Source organism: Stigmatopora nigra, chromosome 6 (genome assembly GCF_051989575.1).
Source record: "Stigmatopora nigra isolate UIUO_SnigA chromosome 6, RoL_Snig_1.1, whole genome shotgun sequence".
NCBI classification, from domain to species: Eukaryota; Metazoa; Chordata; class Actinopteri; order Syngnathiformes; family Syngnathidae; genus Stigmatopora; species Stigmatopora nigra.
The window spans coordinates 15,667,465-15,692,968 of record NC_135513.1 but is presented as its reverse complement, the minus strand read 5'-3'; the positions used below and the strand labels follow the sequence as shown (position 1 = coordinate 15,692,968).

At 38.2% G+C, this 25,504-nt stretch overlaps 1 protein-coding gene across 7 annotated transcripts in view; it reads right to left on the bottom strand.

Annotated features, from left to right (window-relative positions):
- Positions 1 to 24,891, bottom strand: part of tenm3 (teneurin transmembrane protein 3) — a 106,622-nt gene extending 81,731 nt beyond the window's left edge. For 5 of the 7 annotated variants that reach the window (XM_077719976.1, XM_077719977.1, XM_077719978.1 and 2 more), the window contains exons 1-5: positions 24,322 to 24,891; positions 13,011 to 13,188; positions 12,840 to 12,942; positions 12,042 to 12,112; positions 10,277 to 10,558 (exon numbers count right to left, since the gene is read on the bottom strand). In XM_077719976.1, the coding sequence (XP_077576102.1) occupies positions 10,277 to 10,558; positions 12,042 to 12,112; positions 12,840 to 12,942; positions 13,011 to 13,113 (559 nt within the window). In that variant the 5' untranslated portion in view covers positions 13,114 to 13,188; positions 24,322 to 24,891. Of the gene's footprint in view, positions 1 to 1,703; positions 2,142 to 10,276; positions 10,559 to 12,041; positions 12,113 to 12,839; positions 12,943 to 13,010; positions 13,189 to 24,321 lie in introns of those variants that run through there. The other 2 variants (XM_077719982.1, XM_077719983.1) reach the window with 2 other exon arrangements.
- Positions 24,892 to 25,504: the final 613 nt, after the last annotated feature.

Genomic DNA, 25,504 nt, shown 5'->3' with positions numbered 1-25,504 from the left:
ACCCCCAAGTCAAAGAAATTGCGCAAAAATTCTGTTTAAATTCTTCATATCTCGTTCACAAAGCGTACACTTATATGTGGACAATATGAATAAATAAAAATGGATCACCAAATATGAGCCTAAAAATGTCTATTTAAATAGAAGCATCAGATTTAAATGTAAACAAAATAGCATTTTTTCTACATACACTATATTAAATAAATCTTTCTAAATTTCTGCCCTACAGTTTTTTTTAATTAAATTGGAAAGTCAATTGAAGAAATGATACAAAGTGGCAGTTTGAATGAAGCTCAATAAAATGGAGAATTTTGTTGTGATATCATTTTCATAACATGGCCTTGGGAATTATGGAGCGTTACAATAAGAGCAAAATATTCAACGTTGGAAAAAAGAAGGATAAGAATGAGATCCAGCACGGATGACTCATCCGCCGTTACAGCGAGCCACGGCGACGTAGTGCATATGTTTCATATTTTCAACATCTTTGGCGGCGGGTTCAGCGTGTTGACGTGATACTTAACCTTCCACTTTATTGAGCGCGAGGTGTGACGAGAGAACTAGCAGACCGGCGCTATTCCGCTATTTTGCTTTGTCGCCGGTCGCGCTTCAAAAAATCCAAACATGCAACTCATCATAAACAATGACCTCACCTTAAGTACGAAAATAAATAAATAAATGCTTTTCTCACTAGTCCCCGTTGGTGTATATTGGGGTTGGCGAAGAAATTAGACACCACAAAGAGACAAAATTTTAAAGGGCCGGAGTCAAAACAATTCAATTTTCCCAATTATTATTATTTTTTAAAAATATATTTATAATGTGTCTTGTTGAATTTGAGAAAACATGAAACGACACAAACATATCCAAAATATGATAAAAAATAGCCGCATTAATATGGCCCGGGAGCCGCATGTGGCTTGGGAGCCATCCCCTAGAACACAGCATATGCTTAATGGAGTAGATCTAAAAAATGCAGAGTAAAAAAGGCTAACAATAAATATGTATATACCCAACAACTATCAATAAGAGGAAGCTGGAAAAGACATTATTTTACCAGACACTGAATAAAAATTCAAAGCAGGAATCAAAAAGTATCTTTGCCACTTTGCCTGAAAGCAATTTGTTCACCGAGAGCTCAATTTTGTCCTCAAAATCCATTTAGTTAATATTCCCAATCTGTTTCTGGAGTGGTGTTCACGCCAGTTGGCCACCAAATTAAAAGCAGACCTTTAAACTGTCAAATATTTGGTGTCCTGAGAATTGCCTGAAGACAATTCCACTGATTTCTTTTTTAGTGGATCATAATGAAGAGTGAGACTAAGTCATTTGACATGGGAGGGGGGGGGGGGGGGGGGGTCACTGCAGTCCTCACTGACTAACTTGTTGCTTGAGACATTGTCAGTCCCCAAAACCACGTTCGCAGTCCGATCCTAATGCAACAACATCCAATTCGAGATACGACTAGGAACAAGCAGGTTACGATTTCAGCAAACAAATAACTGTATAAAAACATAGTGGAAAATCAAGCTCACGTAGGACGAAAAACAAGCCTTTTTTTAAACACTTCATCACAAAACGATCAGGTAAAGCTCCGTTCCTGCCTTGGAACGAACGAATCCAGTTCGATTTACGAGACGGTCGCTTTTCCCACAAACAAGATAGATACAATGGCCGGATTGATGAAAACGTTTTTTTTTTTTTACCTCGTTGGTGTGAATACTCCAGTTTCAGCTGGTTTGCTTTCGGCTCCCGAATGCATAGGAAGGAATCTTTCCTAAAAAAAAAAGCACAACTCCGTGCGGTCTTTTCTCCACGGATGCCCTTTTTTGAGGGGGTTCAGTCCAAAAACAAGCGTAGATTCTCGTGCACGTTTTCCTGTATTTTTGCACACCGCGTGTCTTCTCACTTCTTGTCCGAGATGGTGATTGGGAATTCGCTACAGGAGGGGGGAAATCTCGTCAAGTGTACGGTACCGTCTTCCAAAGCATTTCTTTCTCCTTTTTTTTAGGGGGGGGTGGAATTGAGAAGATGATAAAGCGACGCGGGTGCTCTTGTTTGTTCCCTTTGGTCAACCTTAGGATGCGAGCGAGGAAGCGTGCAGAAAGGGGGAGATGTTTCTTCTCGCCTGCTGCGCTCCCCTCGTTGCCTTGGTAAATTGGAGCCGTCCTGCTCCTCGCTCAGCTCGCGGAGGGAGGCGGGGCCGAGGAGAACCACTGGGGCGGGGTTACGGGGCGGAAGAAGGGCGAGGATTGGTTGGGGGAAGACCGCCTTGGAATCTGCTTTTTGTATTGGGAGTATTCAAAGGTAGTTCAAGTAGTTGCTCGGTCCTGCTATTTTTTTTCCTCCTTTTTCTCTTTTTGTTTCTTCTTCTTATCTTTAGTACTTTCTCAGCCGTTCTTTCTCTCACAGGACTACTTATCTATGTTGTTGACTAGGTGTTTATGTTGTTAACAACGTATTATGTTGACTAATTATGTTATCTATGTTGTTGACTAGTTATGTTATCTATGTTGTTGACTAATTGTGTTATCTATGTTGTTGACAACGTATTAGGTTATCTATGTTGTTGACTAATTATGTTAACGTAGTTTTACCTATTGTTTTTTTTTAGCTTTTTATTTCTTTGGTTGTTGCTGTGTTGACTACTTTTTACTAATTTGTTGATTTTTTGTGTTATTATTTATTAATTATTTGTTGGTTTGTTTGTTGTTGTTATTTGTGCACTTCCTGGTGATGCTTTAAATATTTGTATGATGACAATAAAAGCATTCAATTCAATTTTGTTGTTGACTACTTGTTTTTCATGTATTATTTATCATTATTACTTATTATTTATTTGTGTACTTCATCGTCAAGTTATACTACATTTAAAAATATACTTGTATCATAAAGCTTTCCATTCAACAATGTGTGTGTGTGTTGTCATTTGACAATAAATATGTAGTGCATCAATATCTATGTTTTGGATGGTGTATTTTTTTCTCATGAAATATGAGAGATGTCAGTAATAAATGTGTGTGTGTGTGTGTGTGTGTGTGTGTGTGTGTATGTGTAAAACAACATTGCCACATATTCTCCATCCCATGTAGCGACTATGCCATCAGTGACACTACACACACACACAAACATACCGATCCATCCATCCACGTATATCTATACACACACACACCCATAGAAATCCACACATACATTTGGTATATTGCTTTTAAGCTCAATTTCTATCTTAAAGTAAACTATTTTCCAAGGGTAAGGGGGTCTTATATTTTTCCCACACTAGACGGATGTTAGCGAGAAAGCCGTCCTGGCTGGCATTTACTCATTCTGCGCTGGCCGATCGCAAGAGAGCGCTCAGGATAGCGATTTGGACTCGCCGGGCAAGCTCCATGGTCTTTTCTTTATCTCCATCTCAATCATTCCTGCAGCGAAGCTTTTCTTACAGCGTCGCATTTTGCCGATGCCGATGCCGACCCCCCCACTCCGCACTTACTGGAATAATATAGACCTTCACGGGGCGTGTGCGTGATCGATGGGGAGAGGGGAGCTTTGCGCAACAATGTTTCATGTTGAGCTATTTCTGCCAGTTAAACAGCCCACGTTTGACCCCCCTACTGTGTGAGAGTGGGTGTGTGCGCGGGTATGTTATAGAAAAGGGGAGGCAGAGAGGGAGGGGGGGATGCCAGAGATTTTTTTTGTGGTTAATCCCGGTATTGGACTCCTACCGGGCGAGTTCGTAACCTCGGGGACAGAAAGTAAAGGAGAGGTGGGAAAAAGAAGTGGAGGGAAACGAGAAAAGACAAGAGAGAGGGGAAAAATGGCTGTGTTAAGACCTACCGTATGCATGCATGTACATCTATGTGTATGTATATGTGTGCTTATATATGTAAGTGTATGTATGTGTGCTAGTATATGTATGTGTATGTATATGTGTGCTTATATAATACATGTGTACGTATATTTGTGCTTATAAATGTATGTGTATGTATATTTGTGCTTATATATGTATGTGTATGTATATTTGTGTTTATATATGTACATAACGCATAATCAACTATTAAAATTATTGTTTTAGACAGTTATAAACTGATTTTTTTTATAAAATGTTCTAAATCAATGCACAAAATGAGCAATAATGTGCAAAAAATGAACAAATTTATCGGAGTTCTTTTGTACTCATAGAGGTAAAAAAAAACGGGTTATTTATTTGATGCCGGAGGATCAGAGTGTCTGGGGAAAGGTCAACAGGATGCCTTTTATTTCACTTCTTACAAGTGACCCACAGACTGACATTTTTCTTGTTGTTTGAATGCTCTCATGTCAATAGAAAATACATTAAATGCATCTACAGTAATCCCTCGATTACCGCGGTTCATGTAGACCAGATAGGGCCGCTATAAATGAAATAAGTAGGGTCACCCCTATTTAAAAAAAAAATACATAATATATATATTTTTTCGGTGTGTATAGTGATAGCAGAAAGAAAAAAAAAAAGTTATATAGAAGAGGCACGTTGAAGGAGGTTGTACATATTTAAGAGGATTACAAAAGGCTTGAGTGTGCACTATGAAAGAGATAATACTTGAAGGGTGCACGATAAGGAGAAAGAAGCCCAGAGACGGACGGAGACGCCGGAAATGAGATTAATATGTAGAATTGTTGTATCTGGCAGATTGTTTCTCTCCAATGTTTTCCCCCCGTCACACTTACGTAATCTCACATTAATGTAATTATTCCCAATTTTACAACCAGTCATCTCACTGATGGATACAAAAGTAGATCAGGTCATTCATGCGTCCCCTTAAGTGGGTGTGCAAAATAAATGTGTGTGTGTGTGTGTGTGTTTAGTAATGGTTTTATTAAAAAGCTGTAATTCAAAACTCCCTCCCAAGATGTTGTGCTTCAACTAACTGAATCGTTTTCAATGTTTATCTACAAATATTTAACATTACCTTTTAAATTTAAGACTTAAGATCTATGTATATGTATGTGTATGTATGTGTATGTATGTGTATATAGCTATATATACAAATATTTATAAGTATGTGTGTGTGTATATACATATATCCGCTTCAGTTAGCAACGAGCTAACGGGCAATGTATGCTAACCTGTCGACGCATGACTACATAAGACACCCACACACATATGCGCAAAGATGGCTAAAAAGCCTTTGTCGGTGTGATAATCACATTTAGCGGGAGCAATATGACACAATGTGTGGTTGCCAACGAAAAACGAAGCGACGCGACAATTCTTAAGCGACAGAGAAGATGTGAAATGAGCCATATGCTGAGGTTAAACGCAATATCACTCGCTTTCCTACACTTGTGTGTGTGTATTTGTGATAGAAACATGGAAGCAAAGAAAAGATATTAAAAGGGGCGGATTTATATTTGACTGCTAATCAGGTCGGATTGTATGGTTCACGTGTGTCAAAGTGGTGGCTCGCGGGCCGAATCTGGCTCGCTGTATCATTTTGTGTGGCCCGAGAAAGTCAATGATGAGTGCCGACTTTCAGTTTTAGGATTACATTAAAATGAATAGTATACATGTATATTAAATTTCTTGATTTTCCCCCTTTTAAATGAATAAGTGTCATTTATAAACCATTTTTTCTGTTTCTAGTCCAGAAATCATTTTGTAAAATCTAAAAATATATTTTAAAAAAGCTCAAATAGAGATTGTTTTAGATCTATAATATACTGAATATTCAGTTCTTTTAATCCATTTATACAAAAAAATCTAAATATATCTAAAATGAAGAGTATAGCTGTATATTAAATTTCCTGATTTTCCCCTTTTAAATCAATCATAGTCATTTTTTAATCCATTTTTTCTGCTTTTAGTTCAAAAATAATTTTGTAAAATCTAAAAATATATTTTTAAAAAAGCTAAAATAAACATTGTTTTAGATCTATAAAAAACGGAATATTCTGTTCTTTTAATCCAGTTCTTTTAATCCATTTATTAAAAAAAAATCTAAATATTCTATCTAAAATGGTCCAGCCCACATGAAATCAAGTTAACGTTAAAGCAGCCTGCGTCTGGCACCCTTGGTAGTATAGATGGTTGGTTACGGACAGCCGGCGACACACGGGAACCTGCCCACGCAGAGGAAAATACACGGCGCGCACAGATAGACACCCGTTGTATCTGTAGTCTCACAGCAGCATATTTAATTATCTCTGTTGGATGAGCACACTTGATATACAGTAGCCTAATACCAGTGTAATTGCTGATGAATGAAGTTGCTGCAAAAGTCCCTCAGGCTGATGCTGAGTGATTAAGTCTTATTAGACACTTGAGGAGCAACTATGGCAAAGTCCTATCAGCGATATGGAGCTAAATCGTCAATGGGTTCGGTGGAAGGGGATATTCAAAGTCGTTAAGACTGTAAACTTGTTGAATTTAGGGGGAGGAGAAATTGGGAAAAGTTTTAGAAAATGTTATTTGAAGGTAAAAGTAGACGAAGAGTTGCTTTAAATTTGAGTTTGGTTGGCTAACAGTGAAATCTGGGTCCTTTTTTTAAATTGTGAAAAACAGCAGCTTTTCAGATAAAAAGGTCGACTCGTGAATGGCGAGAAGGGCGCCACAATGTTGAATGAATAAAAACACGGCTTTATTTACAACGAGAGAGAGAATAGACAACTTCTGCGTCCTTGGAGATTTCTGCAGTTACTTTAGCGTGCCTCCTTTTCCACGTTACGTTAATATTTCCAGTCCGGGGTGATTTCAATTCAAACTTTCTGTCCTCCAAACAGAAAAGCACCAGTTCGTATTTACTCTGGGGTGTCAAAGTCGGTCGGGTTGGTTCGCTTTGGGCCGCTTTAACGTCAACTTGATTTCACATGGACCATTTTAGATAGAATATTTAGATATATTTTTTTATAAATGGATTAAAAGAACTAGATTGAAAGTTCTGAATATTCCGTTTTTTATAGATCTAAAACAATGTTTATTTTTAGTTTTTTTAAAATATATTTTTAGATTTTACAAACTGATTTTTGAACTAAAAACACTGAAAAATTGATTAAAAAATTACAATATTGATTTAAAGAACTGGATTGAAAGCCCTCATTATTCCATTTTTTTATAGATTAAAAACTGTTTATTGTAGCTTTTTTAAATATATTAAAAAAGCTAAAATAAATAGTTTTAGATCTATAAAAAAGGAATAGTCAGGGATTTTAATCCAGTTCTTTAAATCAATATTGTCATTTTTTAATCAATTTTTCAGTGTTTTTAGTTCAAAAATTATTTTGTAAAACCTAAAAATATATTAAACCATTTAAAAAATGATTTTTGAACTAAAAACAGAAAAAAATATTTTAAAAAATGACAATTATTGATGTAAAAGGGGGAAAATCAGGAAATGTAATATACATCTATATCTATCATTTGAATTTGATCCTAAAAAACAGAAAGTCGCCACTCATGATTGACTTTCCCGGGCCGCACAGGATGATGCGGCGGGCCACATTTGGCCCCCGGGGCGCCACTTTGACACACCGCCCCAACACGCCTCAAATTTTTTTGGACCAGAGGGCGTTTTGAAATAAACCGGTCATGTTTCGTCTGTAGCGCGGTGGCCAATCCGACGTGGTTTTGCGCGGCACGGTTCGAACGGAGGGCGCCGTGGTGCGGCTCGTTTGGAGTTGATTGGATGGGGAGCGTCATGGTGTAAACGGGCCCTGGGAGAGAAAGAAGGGTGGGAAGAAAAAAGGGGGCTGAGTGCTAATGTCCTAATGATGTAGTGGCTGTCAGAGCACTTGCTTCACAGGCCAAATGATCCTGTAAGAACAGCAGAGCTATCGATCCGCCCATTACAGCGCGCCCGCCGCGCAATAATCGTTATGTGTTTGCGTTCCGGCGGGGGTACGCGGGAGGGACGCCGCACGCCATTCCAATAGACATTCACAGTGTGTCTTTACAAGGAGGAGGAATTGCTGGAAATAAATGTTATGGTGTCGGTTTTATGCCACGACACTTCTGACAGGACACTTGATCAATATTCGCATTACAGTGACACGTGAAACCCAAACTCCACTTGATACGCTTGATATGCGATCTTTCTCACCTTGAATTTTTCAATACCTTTCGATGTTTAACGGAAAAGGTGTCAGACGAGGGTTGGTCGAATGCCCATTTAACGTCAACTTGACTTTTAATGTGGGTCGGACCAGTTTAGTTAGAATATTTTGATTTTTTTTCTAATAAATGGATTAAATGAACTGGACTAAAAGCTCTGAATATTCTGTTTTTTATAGATCTAAAACAATGTTTATTTTAGATTTTTTAAAATATATTTTTAGATTTTACAAAATTATTTTTGAACTAAAAACTGAAAAAAAATGATTAAAAAATGACCATTATTGATTTAAAAGGGGGGAAATCAGTAAATGTAATATACATCTATATGTATAATTTTAATTTGATCCTAAAACAGAAAGTCGGCATTTATGATTGACTCTCCTGGGCCGCACAAAATGATGTGGTGGACCAGATTTGGCCCCCGGGCCGCCACTTTGACACCAGTTGTCTAACATGTGAACGGATTTTGTGTTATTTGCATATCTGCGAATGAAAGACTTTGAAAGCCGAAATCAGACAGCAGGGGAGGAGCCAATCGCATCGATAATTGGAATTGGAGGCGGTTCCGGTTTCTCCCGGAACGGAAAAGTTTTGGTGCTTCACGCTAGTTTTCAAGAAATGCGTGCGACTATGAAAGTTATTTATGTCGATGGTCATCATTAGTTGTTGTTGTGAAAAAAATGTTAAAGAGAGCGAGTTTGTCGTTGAATCGTGGGGATTCTCTCTTCCCTTTTTGCCAAGTCGAGGCAGCTTGTTTGTTTGGTCTCTGGCTGCACTTGTGATAATGGATTCCTTCTAAATGGCTTCTGAGAAATGAAAGGAGCAGCCAAGTAAGTACAAGATGGAAGAAGGAAGTGGAGAAAAGAGGGAAGAACCTGTTGCTACTTGACACGCTACTTGTGTCTCAATCCATTCTCTGCTTTGCCTGCCTGTCCTCCTTATCTTCCTGATGACGGACACCCTGATCTCGTTTGGGCCAATCACAGAGCCCGAGATATTTATATTCCCTCATCCTCAAAAACACTTTTTTGGGTCCATGCAGATCTGGGGGTAAACGCATACCTGGCAACCTCAGCCAATTGCTACCCTTATTAATGATTGCTATTCCCCTTATTAAGCAATTGAAAAAAACATATTTACGTCACTAAGTCTAAAATGTTCTCCAAAACGGGGTGTCCAATCAGAATCCACAAAATTCAAGATGGTGTAGATGTCACTGTATGATGCTAACATTGCTTACTGATGCGCTATATTTACAGAGTGAAAAGGTGGAAAGGACATTAGATTAAATAACTATTTATCCCGTATTCTGGAAATTTCTTATTTTTTTAAATTATTATTATTTTTATCTACAAATAGCAATCAACGATGACGTTTTTGTTTGCTACTAGCGACCAATACCATCCGAATTAGACCCGAAATGGCTAAAACGAGACCGGTTTTACAAAAAAAATGTACTTTTTCAACACATTTTCTTCCAAGTAACGTATAAAATACAGGACAGGTAAGTAAAAGGTATATTTCTTATAGAGAGAAGCCCCACAAGTGACCATGTGTTGGCATTTCAGCTACTTAATCAAAGATGTAAATGAGAGCTAGCTTAATAAAATGAGCGTGGCGCTAAACACCCACTCCAAGGCAAACAGCTGCATCTGAAAGTGTCAATTAGTCATTGAAAAGTTGACGACGACTCACTTTTGGAGGCAAAGTCAATTCTCCAGAAGCCTGACATACACAATATAATGTCATCTAATAAAAAAGCCGATCAAAGTTAATATAGCAAACGCCGTGACTCAGCACTTTATCTGGCCCTTAATTACCACACGGCCTCTTAATGAAGACCCACTCAGGAGTGCGTTAGTGTCTCTTAATGAAAATACGCCGTACGCCGCCGCCGCCGCCCGTGTAAATACGGACGCCTTATCTCAAAGTGTGAAAAATAATCTCCGTAGTTAATTATGAAAATCGCAGCTGTTAAAGGAAAGCGCTCAGAGGATGAAAAGATACAAACAAATAGGTAAGGATGCAAAGTGGATTTTCTAGCCCAGACATGGGAAAACTACGGCCCAAGGGCCACATACGGCTTTTAAATCCGGCCCACCAACGTTGTCCAATTTTTTTTTTTTATATCCCCAAGATGGCGCCGCTTTGGACAGCTCCTAAGACGAAAGCAAAGAGAAATGTTCTTACCGTAGTCGCTGTCAGACTTGTTGTCGTGTTCCGTGTCGGTGAGAGTCAACGGCGAGTTGGAGCGACTGGACAGACAGGAACTCCTCCGAGACGCTTTTCCCAAAGCGCCGCGCTCCCACAGGCGCTCGGGCGAAGTGGCGGCCCGGGCGTCGGCGTCCCGCTCTCGGCTTCTGGCCGCCGTGGAGAAACCCCGCCGGGGGAGGCCCATCTCGGAGCAGAAGACCAGGCCGTGGTGAGACGGCGGCTCGCAGACGCCCAGTTGGCCGAAACTTAGGTGGTGGGCTGAAAAACAGATTGGTGCTTGGATTTTAACCAGTGTGGATGTACTCGCGCAACAAACACACCCCTGTGGGGGTCAGAAACCTTTCCCTTCGATCGAGGTAATAGTAGTAGTAGTAGTAGTAGTAGCAGCAGCAGCAGTAGTAGAACTAGTAGTAGTAGCAGCAGTAGTAGTAGCAGCAGTAGTAGTAGCAGCAGTAGTAGTAGCAGCAGTAGTAGTAGTAGTATTATTATTAGTAGTAGTAGCAGCAGTAGTAGAAGTAGTAGTAGTAGTAGCAGTAGTATCAGCAGTAGTAGTAGCAGTAATAGTAGAGCTAATAGTAGTAGTTGTAGTAGGAGTAGTAGTAGTTGTTGTAGGAGTAGTAGTTGTTGTTGTTGTAGGAGTAGTAGTTGTTGTTGTTGTAGGAGTAGTATTAGTAGTAGTTGTAGGAGTAGTAGTAGTTGTTGTAGGAGTAGTAATAGTAGTAGCAGCAATAGTAGAGCTAGTAGGAGTAGTAGTAGTAATAGTAGTAGCAGCAATAGTAGAGCTAGTAGGAGTAGTAGTAGTAATAGTAGTAGCAGCAATAGTAGAGCTAGTAGGAGTAGTAGTAGTAGTAGTTGTTGTTATAGTAGTAGTAGTAGAAAGTGTTATACATCAACTAGATGCAGCTGTAGTAGTACTTGGGAGTTGAGTTATACTATACACAATATGGATGTGTACTAAAAGGACTTTTCTGCAATGATGAACCAGTATTGATCCCTATAGAAGGCTCACTTTTGTCTTTTAGTTGCGCTTCACAGTGCGGAAAGATTGAATTATGTTGCATTTGTAATGATTTGTGAATAAATAAATGTTTCCATTCACCCGACAAACCACCGTATTAAGTTATCGATTCACAAAGTCAACTATCGCTGTGAAGTAGCTGTCATCACTTTCAATAACAAAGCAACCACATATTAAAATATTACTCATCCCATGATTACTATTAATTATTATGTGACATCTTATCAATCCTCTGAAATCTAAATAAAAAAATTACGTTTTGAGGAAAATCCCAGCATGTTTCTTTCCATCTTTAATTAGCAAATGAAAGGGAAATTCTAAGCGCTTTCTGTAATTGATGTCACCGCGAAAGATGAAGTGTGTTGCTCCCCAATTAAAAGTTTGATTAATTTTAAATGAGCTACAATTACACAAACTCTGGAAAAATATCTCCTTAAATGGATGCTCCATTAATTGCTGCTGGATAAAAAAAAACGCTTTTCCTTTTTCTTTATTTTTTGGTCTACTTTGGTGAGGTTTGAATAATCATATTTCATATATTTCATATTTTTCTGTCCTGTACTGACTGCAATTATGATTGGAAATTCTCACGGTAGACCCATATTTAAAAAATTGACACAGCCATGTAAGAATGATTAAAAAAAGAATGAATTGAATTTGAGAATTTTGTGCCATCTTCCAATAATAATAATCCAAAGTTATGATATTTATTGTAGTACTCACGTTCCATGTTATAATCTTCTTTTCCACGATGAATGGTGTCCTTGTGTTCTTTTGATGTGCCATAAAATATCCTGTCAAAACATGTTGAAAGATGGTCAACATTTGCATCATCCATACTTGACGAGATGAATTATTAAAGCCTTTCTGAATATTTCATTTATATTTGTACTTGTTTGATAGAAGGAATGTGAATTTGTGATCCAATTTTAAGAAGAAAAATAAATACTCCTTTCCTATATCAAATTTACAAGTTACAAAATGTATTCATGCGTTTTCTGAACTGCGTATCCTCACGTGGGGGGTGCTGGAGCCTAGCGGTGGACACCCCTAATCGGTGGCCAGCCAATGCCAGGGTACGAGCAGACAAAAGATAAACAATCATAGTTGAGCTAATTTAGCATACAATTAGCTTAGCGTGCATGTTTATGGGATGTGGGAGGAAAGTGGAGTACCCGCAGAAAACCCATGCAAGCCCAGGGCCAACATTAATGCTCACACTCATATCTAAGGACAATTTAGAGTGTTGAATTAGCCTAGCTAGCATGTTTTGGGTATGTGGGAGGAAAGTGGAGTACCCAGAGAAAACCCACGCAAGCCCAGAGGCCACCATTAACAATCACACTCATACCCAAGGACAATTTAGAGTGCTATATTAGCCTAGTTAGCATGTTTTGGGAGGAAATCGGGGAGGCTCGAACCCACAACCTCACAGCTGCGAGCCGACGCAATAACCACTCGACCACCCACCCGAAAAAATATAAAATAAATTGGGTTAATAAATATAATTGTAAATCCCACCTGGTCTGATCTTGGTGCTTGTCGAAGGCCTTGAGGGTCTCACTGGAGGAGTAAGACTTTTGAGTTGGGACACGCCCATCTTTCTGGCCAATAGCGTTGTCTCCTAGACCAAAACAATAAGTAGAGTTACTGGAAAATAAAGTAAGTAGAAAAGCTGGGCTGCTATCTCACCTGGGTACAAGCCATCTTTGTCCTTGTGGGTCTTGTTGAGGGAACAGTAGGGGCGTCGCTCTTTCACTTCCATCATGTTGCCGCTTTTGTCGCAAGCAAACATTGGGACATGCTTTTTTTCGCGGCCAATCGGACGAGAGCGACGATAAGCGGCGACCAATCACAACAAAGATGGATCCTGCCAAACAAAAACAAAGAAAGGCTTCATCAATGACAATGTTGAAGATCATTCATTCATTTTCTGAAGCCGTCATCCTCACAAGGGTCACAGGGGGTGCTGGAGCATACAATTGGGTTGAGGTTTAATGCTAGCATGGGTGGACAAATAAATAAATATTGGATTGTATAATAGCCGTCAAATTAGCGTCTGGCGCCAATGCCGAGGCCAATTGGCTCAAGTCATTAATTTTTCCAAGTTATTCTATCAGTAAGAAGGTAAGTCATTTGATTGGAAATTACACCTGAATGCACGAATGCAGCCCAAGTCTGATAAATGGAGAATCCGGATTAAAACCTTCCCAAACAATTACAAGCATTCAAGCGAACCATTTGGCAGCCGATCAATCAGTCAAAGTCGTACATATGTTAGTTAGTTAGGCCATGGATTGTGTTTTTTTTATATTGAAAATTCATATTTTAATTATTAAATGGGTTGAGTTATGCCTACTACCCTGCTAAGGATTATAGGAAAATATTTTTACAAATTTGACTTTGTACCTACATATTTAAGTGACCACTTATTCATGCTGACTATTTATTTATTATGTTGACTACTACTAATCTATTATGTTGAATACTACTTATCTGTTATGTTGACTACTTATTTATTATGTTGACTACTACTTATCTGTTATGTTGAATACTAATCTATTATTTTGACTACTTATTTGTTATATTGACTACTTATTTGTTATGTTGACTACTTATTACTTATTTGTTGATTATTCCTTTATTATTATTAGTTATTGATTATTTATCAATTTGGTTAGTTGTTGTTGTTTGTACACTTCCCTACTTATTTATGTTGTTGATTTATGTATTAATTTATTATTCATTGTGACTATTTATTTGTCTATTTGTTATTTGTGCACTTTTTGGTGAATTTCTAAATCTCATACAACTACCTAGTGAGGATAAAGCGGTTCAGAAAATGAGATGATCACATAACTAGTTTTAAATCCAAATTTGTCAGTTTATCTTTTGCGAAATCCAAAGCATTCTGTGACGAAAACTGTTTTTTTTCCCTTTTATTATTATTATTTTTATTATTATTTTTACAAACATGACTTTTTGTTGGGTATTTGTCCTTGATGCTCCGCCCTACGTCATCCCAGATGAGACCCAAAGAGTTTACAAGCGCAATCTACTTAATCTCTAACTCTCGCTCCTATCATGTAACTTTCCCCCAACATTGGCCTAATCCCTCCCCCTTTCTCCCTCCCAGATTAAAATAGAGATGGCGAGGTAGAAAATAAGTCACAGTTGGAGATGTTCTATTCGCGCTCAATTGAAAAGCAGTTGACAAACGCAAGGAAGGCGGCAAAAGCAAATAATCGATAGCTAGATAATATCGTCATTCACGCTACATCAATATTCAATAACCATACGCTTCCAGATGGCAAATGGTGGCGCCACAATCTCCCGTCACGGCAGCAGAGCGGCGGCGCACGTGCTAACACGTGACCTCCGACGTCGGCGCCAAGGTCATCCGAGATGAGCCACACTGACAGCTGCGACAACAATTCCTTTGCGTAACCAAAGGACCACCACAAACGCACGTGGGCTAATTCACACCAAAAAGACAGCCTCGACACCCCCGTCGGCACCCACGCGCGCGCCAAAAAATTCAAGTTGCCATAGCTAACCCCAAATTTGGAAAAATCCCTTGAAGAGGAGTGGACGTCCAATCCACATTGGTTATATACAATGGTTATAAGGCATATGTGTCAAAGTGGCGGCCCGGGGGCCAAATGTGGCCCGCCGTATCATTTTGTGTGGCCCGGGAAAGTCAATCATGAGTGCCGACTTTCTGTTTTAGGATCAAATTAAAATGTAGAGTATAGATTTATATTAAATTTCCTAATTTTCCCCATTTTAAAGCAATACTTGTCATTTTTAATCTTTTTTTGGGTGTTTTTTGTTCAAAAATAATTTGGTAAAATCTAAAAATATATATAAAAAAAGCTAAAATAAACATTGTTTTAGTTCTAGAAAAAACGGAATATTCAGGGGCTTTTAATCCATTTATAAAAAAAATAATGTAAATATAACAAAACAGACATTGTAGAGCTAGCTAAAAAACTAAAACTAGAAGCACATAGTAAGTTTTGTGAAGTGTGAGTTGTCATGTAAGCCAATGGAATTTCGTCCTTATTCAAAAAGTCCATCTGGTGAAAATGTCACAAGAGGATTAAGGAAGGTTAATTCCACTCGGTGAAAATAGCACAAATGGCAGATAATCAGTGAGATAATACCTTCATCTCTCACAGTCATTCATTACGTTATTTATTTTCCTCTTATTGTCATGTCATTTGCGTTCATGTTCATCATAACAAAATCACTAGTTATTTGTTACTTTCTAAGTAGATGGTGAATTACAACCAATAACAATATGTTTTTCCATTAAACTATCCAGTTTTTTAGTCAATTTTGGGTGAGAATGAATTCATTTGAATATAGTTCATTTTTTTAGGGGAAATGTTGATTTGAGATACAAGTAAATCGACATATGAGCTCAGTCCTGGAAGGTATTAAACTCGTATCTCAAGGTATTACTGTATATTGTATTTGAGGACAAAGTACTCACAACCCAAAGAGTTTTTCGAACATTTTTGGTCCCTAAATAACATATAATCGTATTTTTTATTGTGTGTACGTGTGTTAAATTGAATTGGATAACTTTATTGATCCCGTTTTGGGGAAATTTGGTTGTCACGGTAGTAAGAATGTGAGAATACAGACACAGAAAAAGACATTTTAGACATAAATAGATAGTTAATAGTTAGGTTAATAAATAAATATATGAAAAAATATATAAATAGTACACGTTTGTGCATGTTAGTGTTAAAAATCCTCTAACAAAAGAATCCCAGAAAAAGTTAGGAGCATTTTTTGATCCATCATCATTCATCCATAAAGACTTGTTATGAAAACTAGCAGAATAATACATTTTTTTCCATTTTTTTTCCACCCAAAACGCTACATTTCTTCCAAACAATGGCTGAGGAATGACACCCCCAAAAATCCCCGCTGGAGATCAGTGAAACCAAGCGCTGTGGTGGGCAGCCATGCTTGAGTGGTTAAGAATGTGGCCTGTGACTGAAGGGCTCCGGGGTCAATTTCCCCCAGGCACTGACAGCTAAAGTGGCCGCTATAAAGGCACCTCACTCGGCTAGCTTGAATTGCTCCCTGGGGTTCCAAAAAAGCCGCTCGCTACTCCGGCGTGGCACCGAAAAAATCAAATGTACTGGCGGCGTTCATATCGCTTATGGCTTAAATACGTTTGCTAAAAAAATGACTCACAATGGATATGGGCTTTGGTTTCGTGGGGTTGATCTGTAAAGGCTTGACCTTTAAGAGATTTTAGCTGTAGCTCGGGAGGTTTTTTTTGGTGGAAAATGACAAAGTAAAGGAGGAAAAATGGCTAATATTTTTAGCCGTAAATGGCTAACGCAAGGGTGTCAGATTCGGGTTAGGGTTAGGGTTGGTTGGCGGGCAGCATTAATGTCAACTTGATTTCCCGTGGACCATTTTTGATAGAATATTTGTATTTTTTTTTATATAAATGGATTAAAAGAATTGGATTAAAAGCCCTGGATATTCCGTTTTTTATAGATCTAAGACAATGTTTATTTGTGCTTTTTTTAAAATATATTTCGGGATTTTAAAGAACGATTTTTGAACTAAAACACAGAAGAATGGATAAAAAATGACAATTATGGATTTAAGGGGGGGGGGGGGATCAGGAAATGTAATACACATCTATATCTGTCATTTTAATTTGATCCTAAAACAAAAAGTTGTGATTTACTTTCCCGGGCCACACAAAATGATGCGGCGGACCAGATTTGGCCCCCAGGCCGCCACTTTGACACCGGTGGGCTAAGTTTTTCTTTCAAAAAGGAAATCGTAGAACTGACACACGGTAAAAACAAGGACAACATCAAAGTATATGTACACATGTTATTTTTTTTAGGAAATATTAATTTCACGAGTACTATTTTCTGTTTTGGGCTTTTTTTGTCAATTTTTGGGGGGTTTTCATTCCCACATAATGCCTCTGTGGGTTTTGTATTCTTTTAGAAACGCGAGTAAATGTTTGTTCCTTTTAATAATTGGCTATTGTAAAATCATAGCATTCATTTTTAATGTTATTACCACATTTTTTTGTATTCGACCATATTTGTGCTAAGAGGATTAGCATGGGAAAATGGCAAATGAGATCTAGAGTAGATGGCAAACTGATCAGATTGTTGGATAGCGTGCGCCAGATGCTACAATAGGCCGAAAGCGTCATGTGGAGTGCATCATCATCATCATCGGTGGCGGAAATACATTTTTTTTTTTAGTCAAGAGTTGCTTCCAAATACTCTTGACGCAAAGAGAAATGAGCAATTCATTTGTGTGTTGATTTCCCTTTTCTTTCATTGTCTTCCATTCTTATCCATTTCCATCGCTAGTTTGACTTTCTACGTACAAAACAATGAGAAGAATAGCCCAATCAAGACTATTGAATGCTAATCATCTCCATTTTCAATGGCAGATAAAAGAAATATAAATAGACAGCAGTGAAGAACTCGGACAAAATAAAAGGATTGCTAGCAAGAAAAAGGAAATGCTAGATGGTACCAATTGGAACTTACCAACGTTTACAATATTTTTTTTAACCTCCTATGACACGGGTGTCCAAGTGGCGGCCCGGGGGCTAAATCTGGCCCGCCGCGTCATTTTGTGTGGCCCGGGAAAATCTATCATGAGTGCCGACTTTCTGTTTTAGGATCAAATTAAAATGATAAAAATAGACGTATATTATATTTCCTTATTTTCCCCTTTTAAATCAATCATTGTCCTTTTTTAAATCATTTTTTCTGCGTTTTTAGTTCATAAATAATTTTGTCAAATCTAAAAATATATTTTAAAAAAATCTCAAATAAACATGGTTTTAGATCCATAAAAAACGGAATATTCAAGGCTTTTAATCCAGTTCTTTAAATCAATAATTGTCATTTTTTAATCCTTTTTTTCAGTTTTTAGTTAAAAAATAATTTAACAAAATCAAAAAATATATTTAAAAAAGAGGTAAAATAAACATTGTTTCAGATCTATAAAAAAACGGAATATTCAAGGCTTTTAATTAATGGTCCGGCCCACGTGAAACCGAGTTGACATTAAAATATAACTTTTCATTAAAAAAGCATGTTTTCTCTACTTTTTCCGCAAGGATTGATTTTATTTTGGTCAAATTTGAGACGATGAGAGTCGGATTGATTTCTGATGCAAGAACAGCTTCTCGTCTTTGTTTTTTGTATGTATTTCTATATTTTTTTCAGTTTTATAAGCACACAATATTGTGTGGCAAACTAAAAGATCCAATTTTTTTGAAAAGGGCTGGAAATCTAATGTTTAACCTTGAAATGTTTTGCTGGAAAGCGAAGGCAAGTTCCTCAAGGACTCCTCCTTCCTTTTTGGCCAAATTCCCTTTGGTGGAGAAAAAAAAGGCCTTGGGCCGCTTTGGCTTTATTGATCGCAACCAAATTCATGGAGGAAACCATATTGAAAAATTAAATAACGTGTTGAAAAAAAAGAGCCTGTGTTGGCCAAAGCGGAGACGCGCCGCACTCTTTTGTCCAATGGTGCTGTGACCTTACGTTTCTTTATCTTGCGTTATTGCTTTTGGCTATTCTCTATTCATTAATTTTCTCAATTTCTTATCCTCACGAGGTTCGCGGGGGTGCTAGAGCCTATGCCAGTTTGGGGAATCTGCCGATACTGAAGAGAAACTGTTGGACTATTACGATTGTCTACCTAGATTTTTTTTTAATTCATTTTTTAAACGTCTTATCCTCACAAAGGTTTGCAGGGGTGCTGGAGCCTAATTTATTTTATGGAATCTGCCGATGCCGAAGAGAAACAGTTGGTTTATTACATTATCTACTTACAGATGTTTTTTTAAATTCATTTTTTGAACGTCTTATCTTCAAAAAGGTTCGCGGGGGTGCTGGAGCCCATGCCATTTTATGAAATCTGACGATATTGAAGAGAAACTGTTGGATTATCTATTTTTAGATGTTTTAAAAAATATATTTTTCTGAACATTTGATCTTAACAAGGTTCGCGGGGGTGCTGGAGCCTACGCCAGTTTGGGGAAAATGCCGATACCGAAGAGAAACTGTTGGATAATTACATTCATCTACCTAGATAATTAAAAAATAAGAATTTTCTGAACGTTTTATCCCCACAAGGTTCGCGGGGGTGCTGGAGCCTATCCCATTTTAGGGAATCTGCTCATGCTGAAGAGAGACAGTGATATTATTACAATCATCTATTTACAGATGTTTTTTTTAATTCATTTTCTGAACTACTTATCCCCACAAGGTTCGCGGGGGTGCCGGAGCCCATCCCAGCTTGGGGAATCTGCCGATATCGAAGAGAAACAATTTCTCAATCTCTCTATCGACAAATATTTTGACCCAAAAAAATCAACGACATGATAAAGCGAAAATGCTAAAACATCCGTATGATACGATAGCCATTCAAGGATGGAGGATTGGTTTAAAATGTCAGATGATGGATTATTGGATGGATGGATGGTGTGCGGACAGACGTGGAGAGTTGAACGTGTGATTGAAAAGGAGCGGTGATAATGAGACAGCCATATCTCACCATGTCACCTCTCCAAGCGCCATGACACCTGTAGCAGCTTTTAGCTCGCCCACGCGCTACAGTACAAATCCATCTGTCCTTTGGAAGCTTAGCTTTTCAACTCCAACCTCTTCCCAAGCTACATACTACACACTTAGTTAGCAGCATTAAAGCATAGCTTAACCTGGAACGCCCCATTCATTCATTCATTTTCTGAACCGCTCATCCTCACAAGTGTCACAGAAGGGCCTGGAGCCTATCCTAGCTGACTTTATGCACCAGGTGGGAGGAGGCCAGCCTATGGCAGGCCACCAGACAAAGGACAACCAATCACAGCTAAGGGCACACATTCATACCTTAGGACAATTTAGAGTGCTAAATTAGCCTAGCTAACATGTCTAGGGATGTGGGAGGAAACTGGAGTACCCAGAAAAAACCCACACAAGCCCAGGGACAACCATTAATGCTCACACTCATAACTAAGGGCAATTTAGCATACAATTAGCTTTTACGCTACATATTTTGGGATATGGGAGGAAACTGGATTACTCAAGGAAACCCATACAAGAGATCATGCAAACTCCACCAACCCGGAATCAAACCCACGACCCCTGAACTGCGAGGCCAGCATGCTAACCACTCCAGAACAAACCCGGCCGGGTGGGTACCTAACGTCCGAATAATTGAATATAATGGTAACGACCGCCACGTATATCATTTTAATGCGACGGCGGTTTGCCCGTTGACTGATTTTGTCCAAGGCCATCTTTTTTTATTCGTCTTTTTGACCGCTAAACTTTTCACTTCATTTTTTTTTGTTTTTAAGGAATGAAAACAAGGCCTAGATTCCTAAGATTGCGCCCTCCTAGACGGATCTCCGTCCTTATGCGTTGGTCACCCCGCCAAGAAAGGGCGAGTGACATTCGGCGTGTGGGAGGGCCGGCGTTTCAATCCATATTTATGGCGGAGGAGAGGTGCGCGAGGAATTACACCCACGCTTCCTCCGAAATTACCTTTTCCTCCCTGAGCTTCCATTCATGTTCTCTGTTTCCATCTGGTAAAGATTGCATGGGGCGCGCAGGGGCTCCGTCCGTTTTTTTGACTTGACGTTTAACGGTTTGGGTTTGAAACGGGGGTGCCGTGAGTGACGATGTAACGTTTTACTCAAACGTAGGGGATTGGTCGCCAAGTTTTTTGAAAGCTGGACGGAAAAAAATCCTATTTTATATGTTCGTACTAGGAATTTAAAAGTCAAAATATAGGAAATAAGCGCCTTTTTGGGTCATTTCAACATTTAAAGTACAAAAAGTATCAGAATTATTTACATTTTTGCTAATCAATCAGTATACATTCATAAGGGAGTCTAATTTAAAAAAAAAATGATTAAAGCGATGCTAGAGTGGCATTTTTGTTTACAGGTTAGCGGGGAGACATATGACACCCATCCAAAGAGCCACATTAGGGTCGTGAGCCATAGGTTATTTGCGCTATATTGTCTGTAAACAATTTCTAGGGGAAATAAAACGATAGGAATAAATAATTTGCTTTCGCATAAGCGCAGTATTTAGCGAAGAGGTCCCTTGTTATATTTTTAATCAAATTTCTTACTAATAAATAAATTAATTAATAAAAGGGTCTGCTCATGCTTTTCAATTTTTCTTATTTTCAACAACGCGTTATCATTTATTTTCTATTTTTTTCTAGTGTGTGATTGTGTGTGTGTTTTGGCAGAGTTTCAGGTGGCAAAGAAAATGGTCTGTATTGTGTCTTGTTGCGCGATAATTAACTGGTCGCCATTTTGAGGACACCCCGCGGCCCTTCTTGACAAAAGCGACATCCACACCAGCCATTTTTTTCCCCAAGATTTTCTAGTCAATGATGTCACCTGTTGGTTCTTTCTTCGTCTCTCGTGGAAATCATTTCATTTTTTTAGGGGGGTAAATACACAAAAAACACACACACATATACACACACACACAGTGTTGCGACGCGCTAATCGAGCTAACGTTAGGATTAGCGACGGGTTCTGGGAGGAGTTTTAAATGCCTGATTTTATTGGGGGTGATGTATTTTAATTTTTCTGTCTTAACAATATTTTAGTTTTTTTGTGTAGTTTATCAAAAGGCAAAATGTTTTTATCCCGGTAATGGTTCGAAATGAGTCAAAAATCCTGTGTCAATCTGATGCAATTTTATATATTTTATTAATTTTTTTGTAATAATTACGATTGCAATTTTGGTCAGAATATAAACAAGTGCAGACCTAAAAAAAACGGATATTTACGGCAATTAAATCAGACCAAATTTTTTTTTGTTGCTTTTTTTAACTTCAAAATCTTTCAAAAAAACAACATTTCCCTGCAATCGATTGGTCGCCCGTCAAGAGTTTCTCGTAGCGACTCGACTACAACGTTAAGAATAAAAGGGGTGAATGAATAACAACTCCAAACCAAAGTGCCACAAAAAAAAAACGTGTTGAACATTTTTATGGCTTAGAATTCAATGTCGCGTTTTATTTATCAACTCATTTTAGGTTTAAGGTCATGAAAGGTGAAAAAGTAGAGCCTCTGTTACTATGAAATGAGGATTTACGTACTTAAAGCCATGATTTTTTTCATTTTTGGGAGGAATTGTTGACCGTGGAGCCAATGAAAATCGCCCAAACTCCACCCGCGTATTGTAACCTCCCAAAAAAGCCAAGTAGCAACAGCGTAAAGCCACACCTTTCCTTGTCGACCTTCTAGCCAATCATTTTGGAGTACAGAATTTTGGTCCTATCGCGTTTCGCTTTCTTTACGGCGGTTTGTAAAAAAAAAATGGAGAAAATCTCGCTGATTTCATCAAACGTGACGACAACGATGAAAAAAAATGGTACTTTAAATTCAATTTTTCTCCCTTTTGGCCCTTTAAAAATATGACGGATTGACAAAAAAATATATATATATTATAGACAGTTGACAATGAAGTACAACCTTACTAAGTAGTTTTTGGACAGAATAAAAATATTTTAAAAATAATTATATATATTATATAGACAGTTGACAATGAAGTACAACCTTGATAAGTAGTTTTTGGACAAAAAATAAACATTAAAGAAAAAAATATATATATATTATAGACAGTTGACAATGAAGTGCAAAGTAGTTTTTGGTGTTTATAGGGTTTGTTTTTAGAATAAGACTCAATAAACAAGAATAAATTGCTTCTGATGTGTTAAAACGTGTTTTCTGGCAGAAAGCGATTTTTAAAACCTCTATTTTTCACCAAAAATAAATAAAAAAGATGGCCCAATATAGAAGTACAGTTATACATTATTCACGACGACTACAAGTTACTCGCTACTATGACTTTACTCTATCAAACTATTCACTAAAAACGTGAAACCGACTCATTCCTTAACAATCAATATGACAAAAAGAAATATTACACTAAAATACACAACTATGTATAGTATTCAGTCATAATAAATTACATTTTTCACATGTTGAGAGATTTGTTTACGGTTTTTAACGTGTTTAACATTCCAGTTATCGTGAATTAGACTAGATTAAACTTTACTAAAGTATGAAAAAGCAGTGTGTATTATTTTATATTCGTCAATAATAAGTGTAGACAAACATAAGCTTCTTAAATTGTCTGCTAAACATTGTAAAAAAATGTGCTAAACAGGCGGAAGGTGCCGTTTAATAGCAATTTAATCTAAGCTTTCATTTCTTGTCCACTAGCAAGAGAATAGCCCAAGGACACGTATTGTGTATTTTGACAAATGCGGGGGAAAAAACGGGCTGAATTTCAATGACGTCGGGTCAAATAAAGTCCATTTTTGCAAAAAAATAAAAATAAAATCGACCAAGTACGCACGCAGTAGCACAATGTTGCACGAAATAAACCACAATGCATTGCTACTCCACTAGAAATGATAGTATAGGGCAGCAGGTTATATTATAAGTTATGGGATAGAGGGGGGAGGGGGCGTTTACATGTTTTTAAATGATTTGTATTATACTGTAAAATATGAAGTATGCTAAACTGCAGTTATTTATTTTATTTTTGGGGGGGGAGGGTTTGTCAGCATATCTTTTTTTATATTACCTTTCATTTACACATTGCCATCAACATTCTTTCTCAAATAGGTCCTATTTATTAATTACGAGGTGGATAATTATTAGAATTTTGTCTAAAATGGACGTTAAAATGCTAGTGATTAAAAAAAGTCAATACATAGAATATTATTGCCATTTAAGAAGAGATTAAAGGTCGGTGACACGTGTAATATCTTTAAAATTGGCATTCAAACAGATTTTTAAAAATTTTGTATAATAAGTGACTGTAAATATTATGTTTTTATGTCATTGGGGGCAAAGGAACGTGGAATTATGGGAAAATAATGGCCAAAATATAAATAAATAGACATAATGGCTGTTAATGAGGTGATGAAATTGTCTTCTTACCTGACGTGGATTATGTTTGTTCCTTTTCATGTCCAAAAGACAAAAAGAAAAACAAAGAAACTTCTTCCCTTCATAGTGAAAGCCGTTTTAATGCTTTAAAAAAGGAAAAAATGTGAAATCTCGTCAATAGACGCGCATTTCCACCACTTAGAAGTTACTTCTCGCGTCTAAAAAAAACGGCATAAAAGACCAAGCGCGGCGTTAAATATGATATCGTTCAAGTGCGTGCGTGCGTGCGTACGTACGTGCGTGCGTGCTCTATGCTTTCTAGAAATTAAAGCTCCGCCCATGCGAGAATAGAAAATGGATTATTCATGTCCAATGCAAAACCAGGTAGAAAGAAGCTCCTCACAATGAAAAGTGGCGTTGTGGACTACCAAAAAGATTTAAAAATAAATAAAAAAAACACAAGGAAAACTATTTTTCTTGGAGGAGGGGCGATTATTTTCTAGTTTGTTGCTCCTTTTTTGGAAAGTTCAGGTTACAAAATGTGAAATAAGCGCCGAAGAGGAGACGCGAGTGGATTCGTAAGTCGAGGTGGAGGAGAAAGAGCGGAGAAAGGGGGGGAGGAAAGAGAGAGAAAAGAGAGAGAAAAGAGGGAGAAAAGAGGGAGAAAAGAGGGAGAAAAGAGGGAGAAAAGAGCGGAGGAAGGAGCGAAAGGAGACGCGCGGACGTCGCATGTCCTCCCGGTAAAAGACGACGATGATACGGCAAGCGAGGCGCAAAACGGACTGCGAGGGATCCCCTGCTGTGTCCAATCCCGACGTCCCTCACCACGGTGGCGTATGCGTGCGCGTGCGTGTGTGCGTGCGCGCGCGCGTAGTGAATTGGAGTGCGATCGTCAATGAGCGTGTGTGTGTGTGTGTGTGTGCGCAGTCAATTGTTGGAGTCTGTGTGTTCATGCGTGTGTATGAGGGGGATCTAAGGCCCCTCCCCCTTTTTTTCAGCGAGTGTTGGGGGCGGGGTCAGCAGCGATCTTGAACTTACATGCCCTCGGTTGTGACAGGTGAAGGCAGAGGTGCGACACCTTGCGAGACGATCGCTTAATGAGGGCTTCTCGGCCTCATTTGGACAAGTTGGACACAAGTGGACACGAGTGAGGAGGGCGAGTGCAAGAAGAAGAAAAGGAACATCTGGAGGGATGTAGTGTGCTTTTAGAAGGGATGGATTTGAGTTGTGAGCG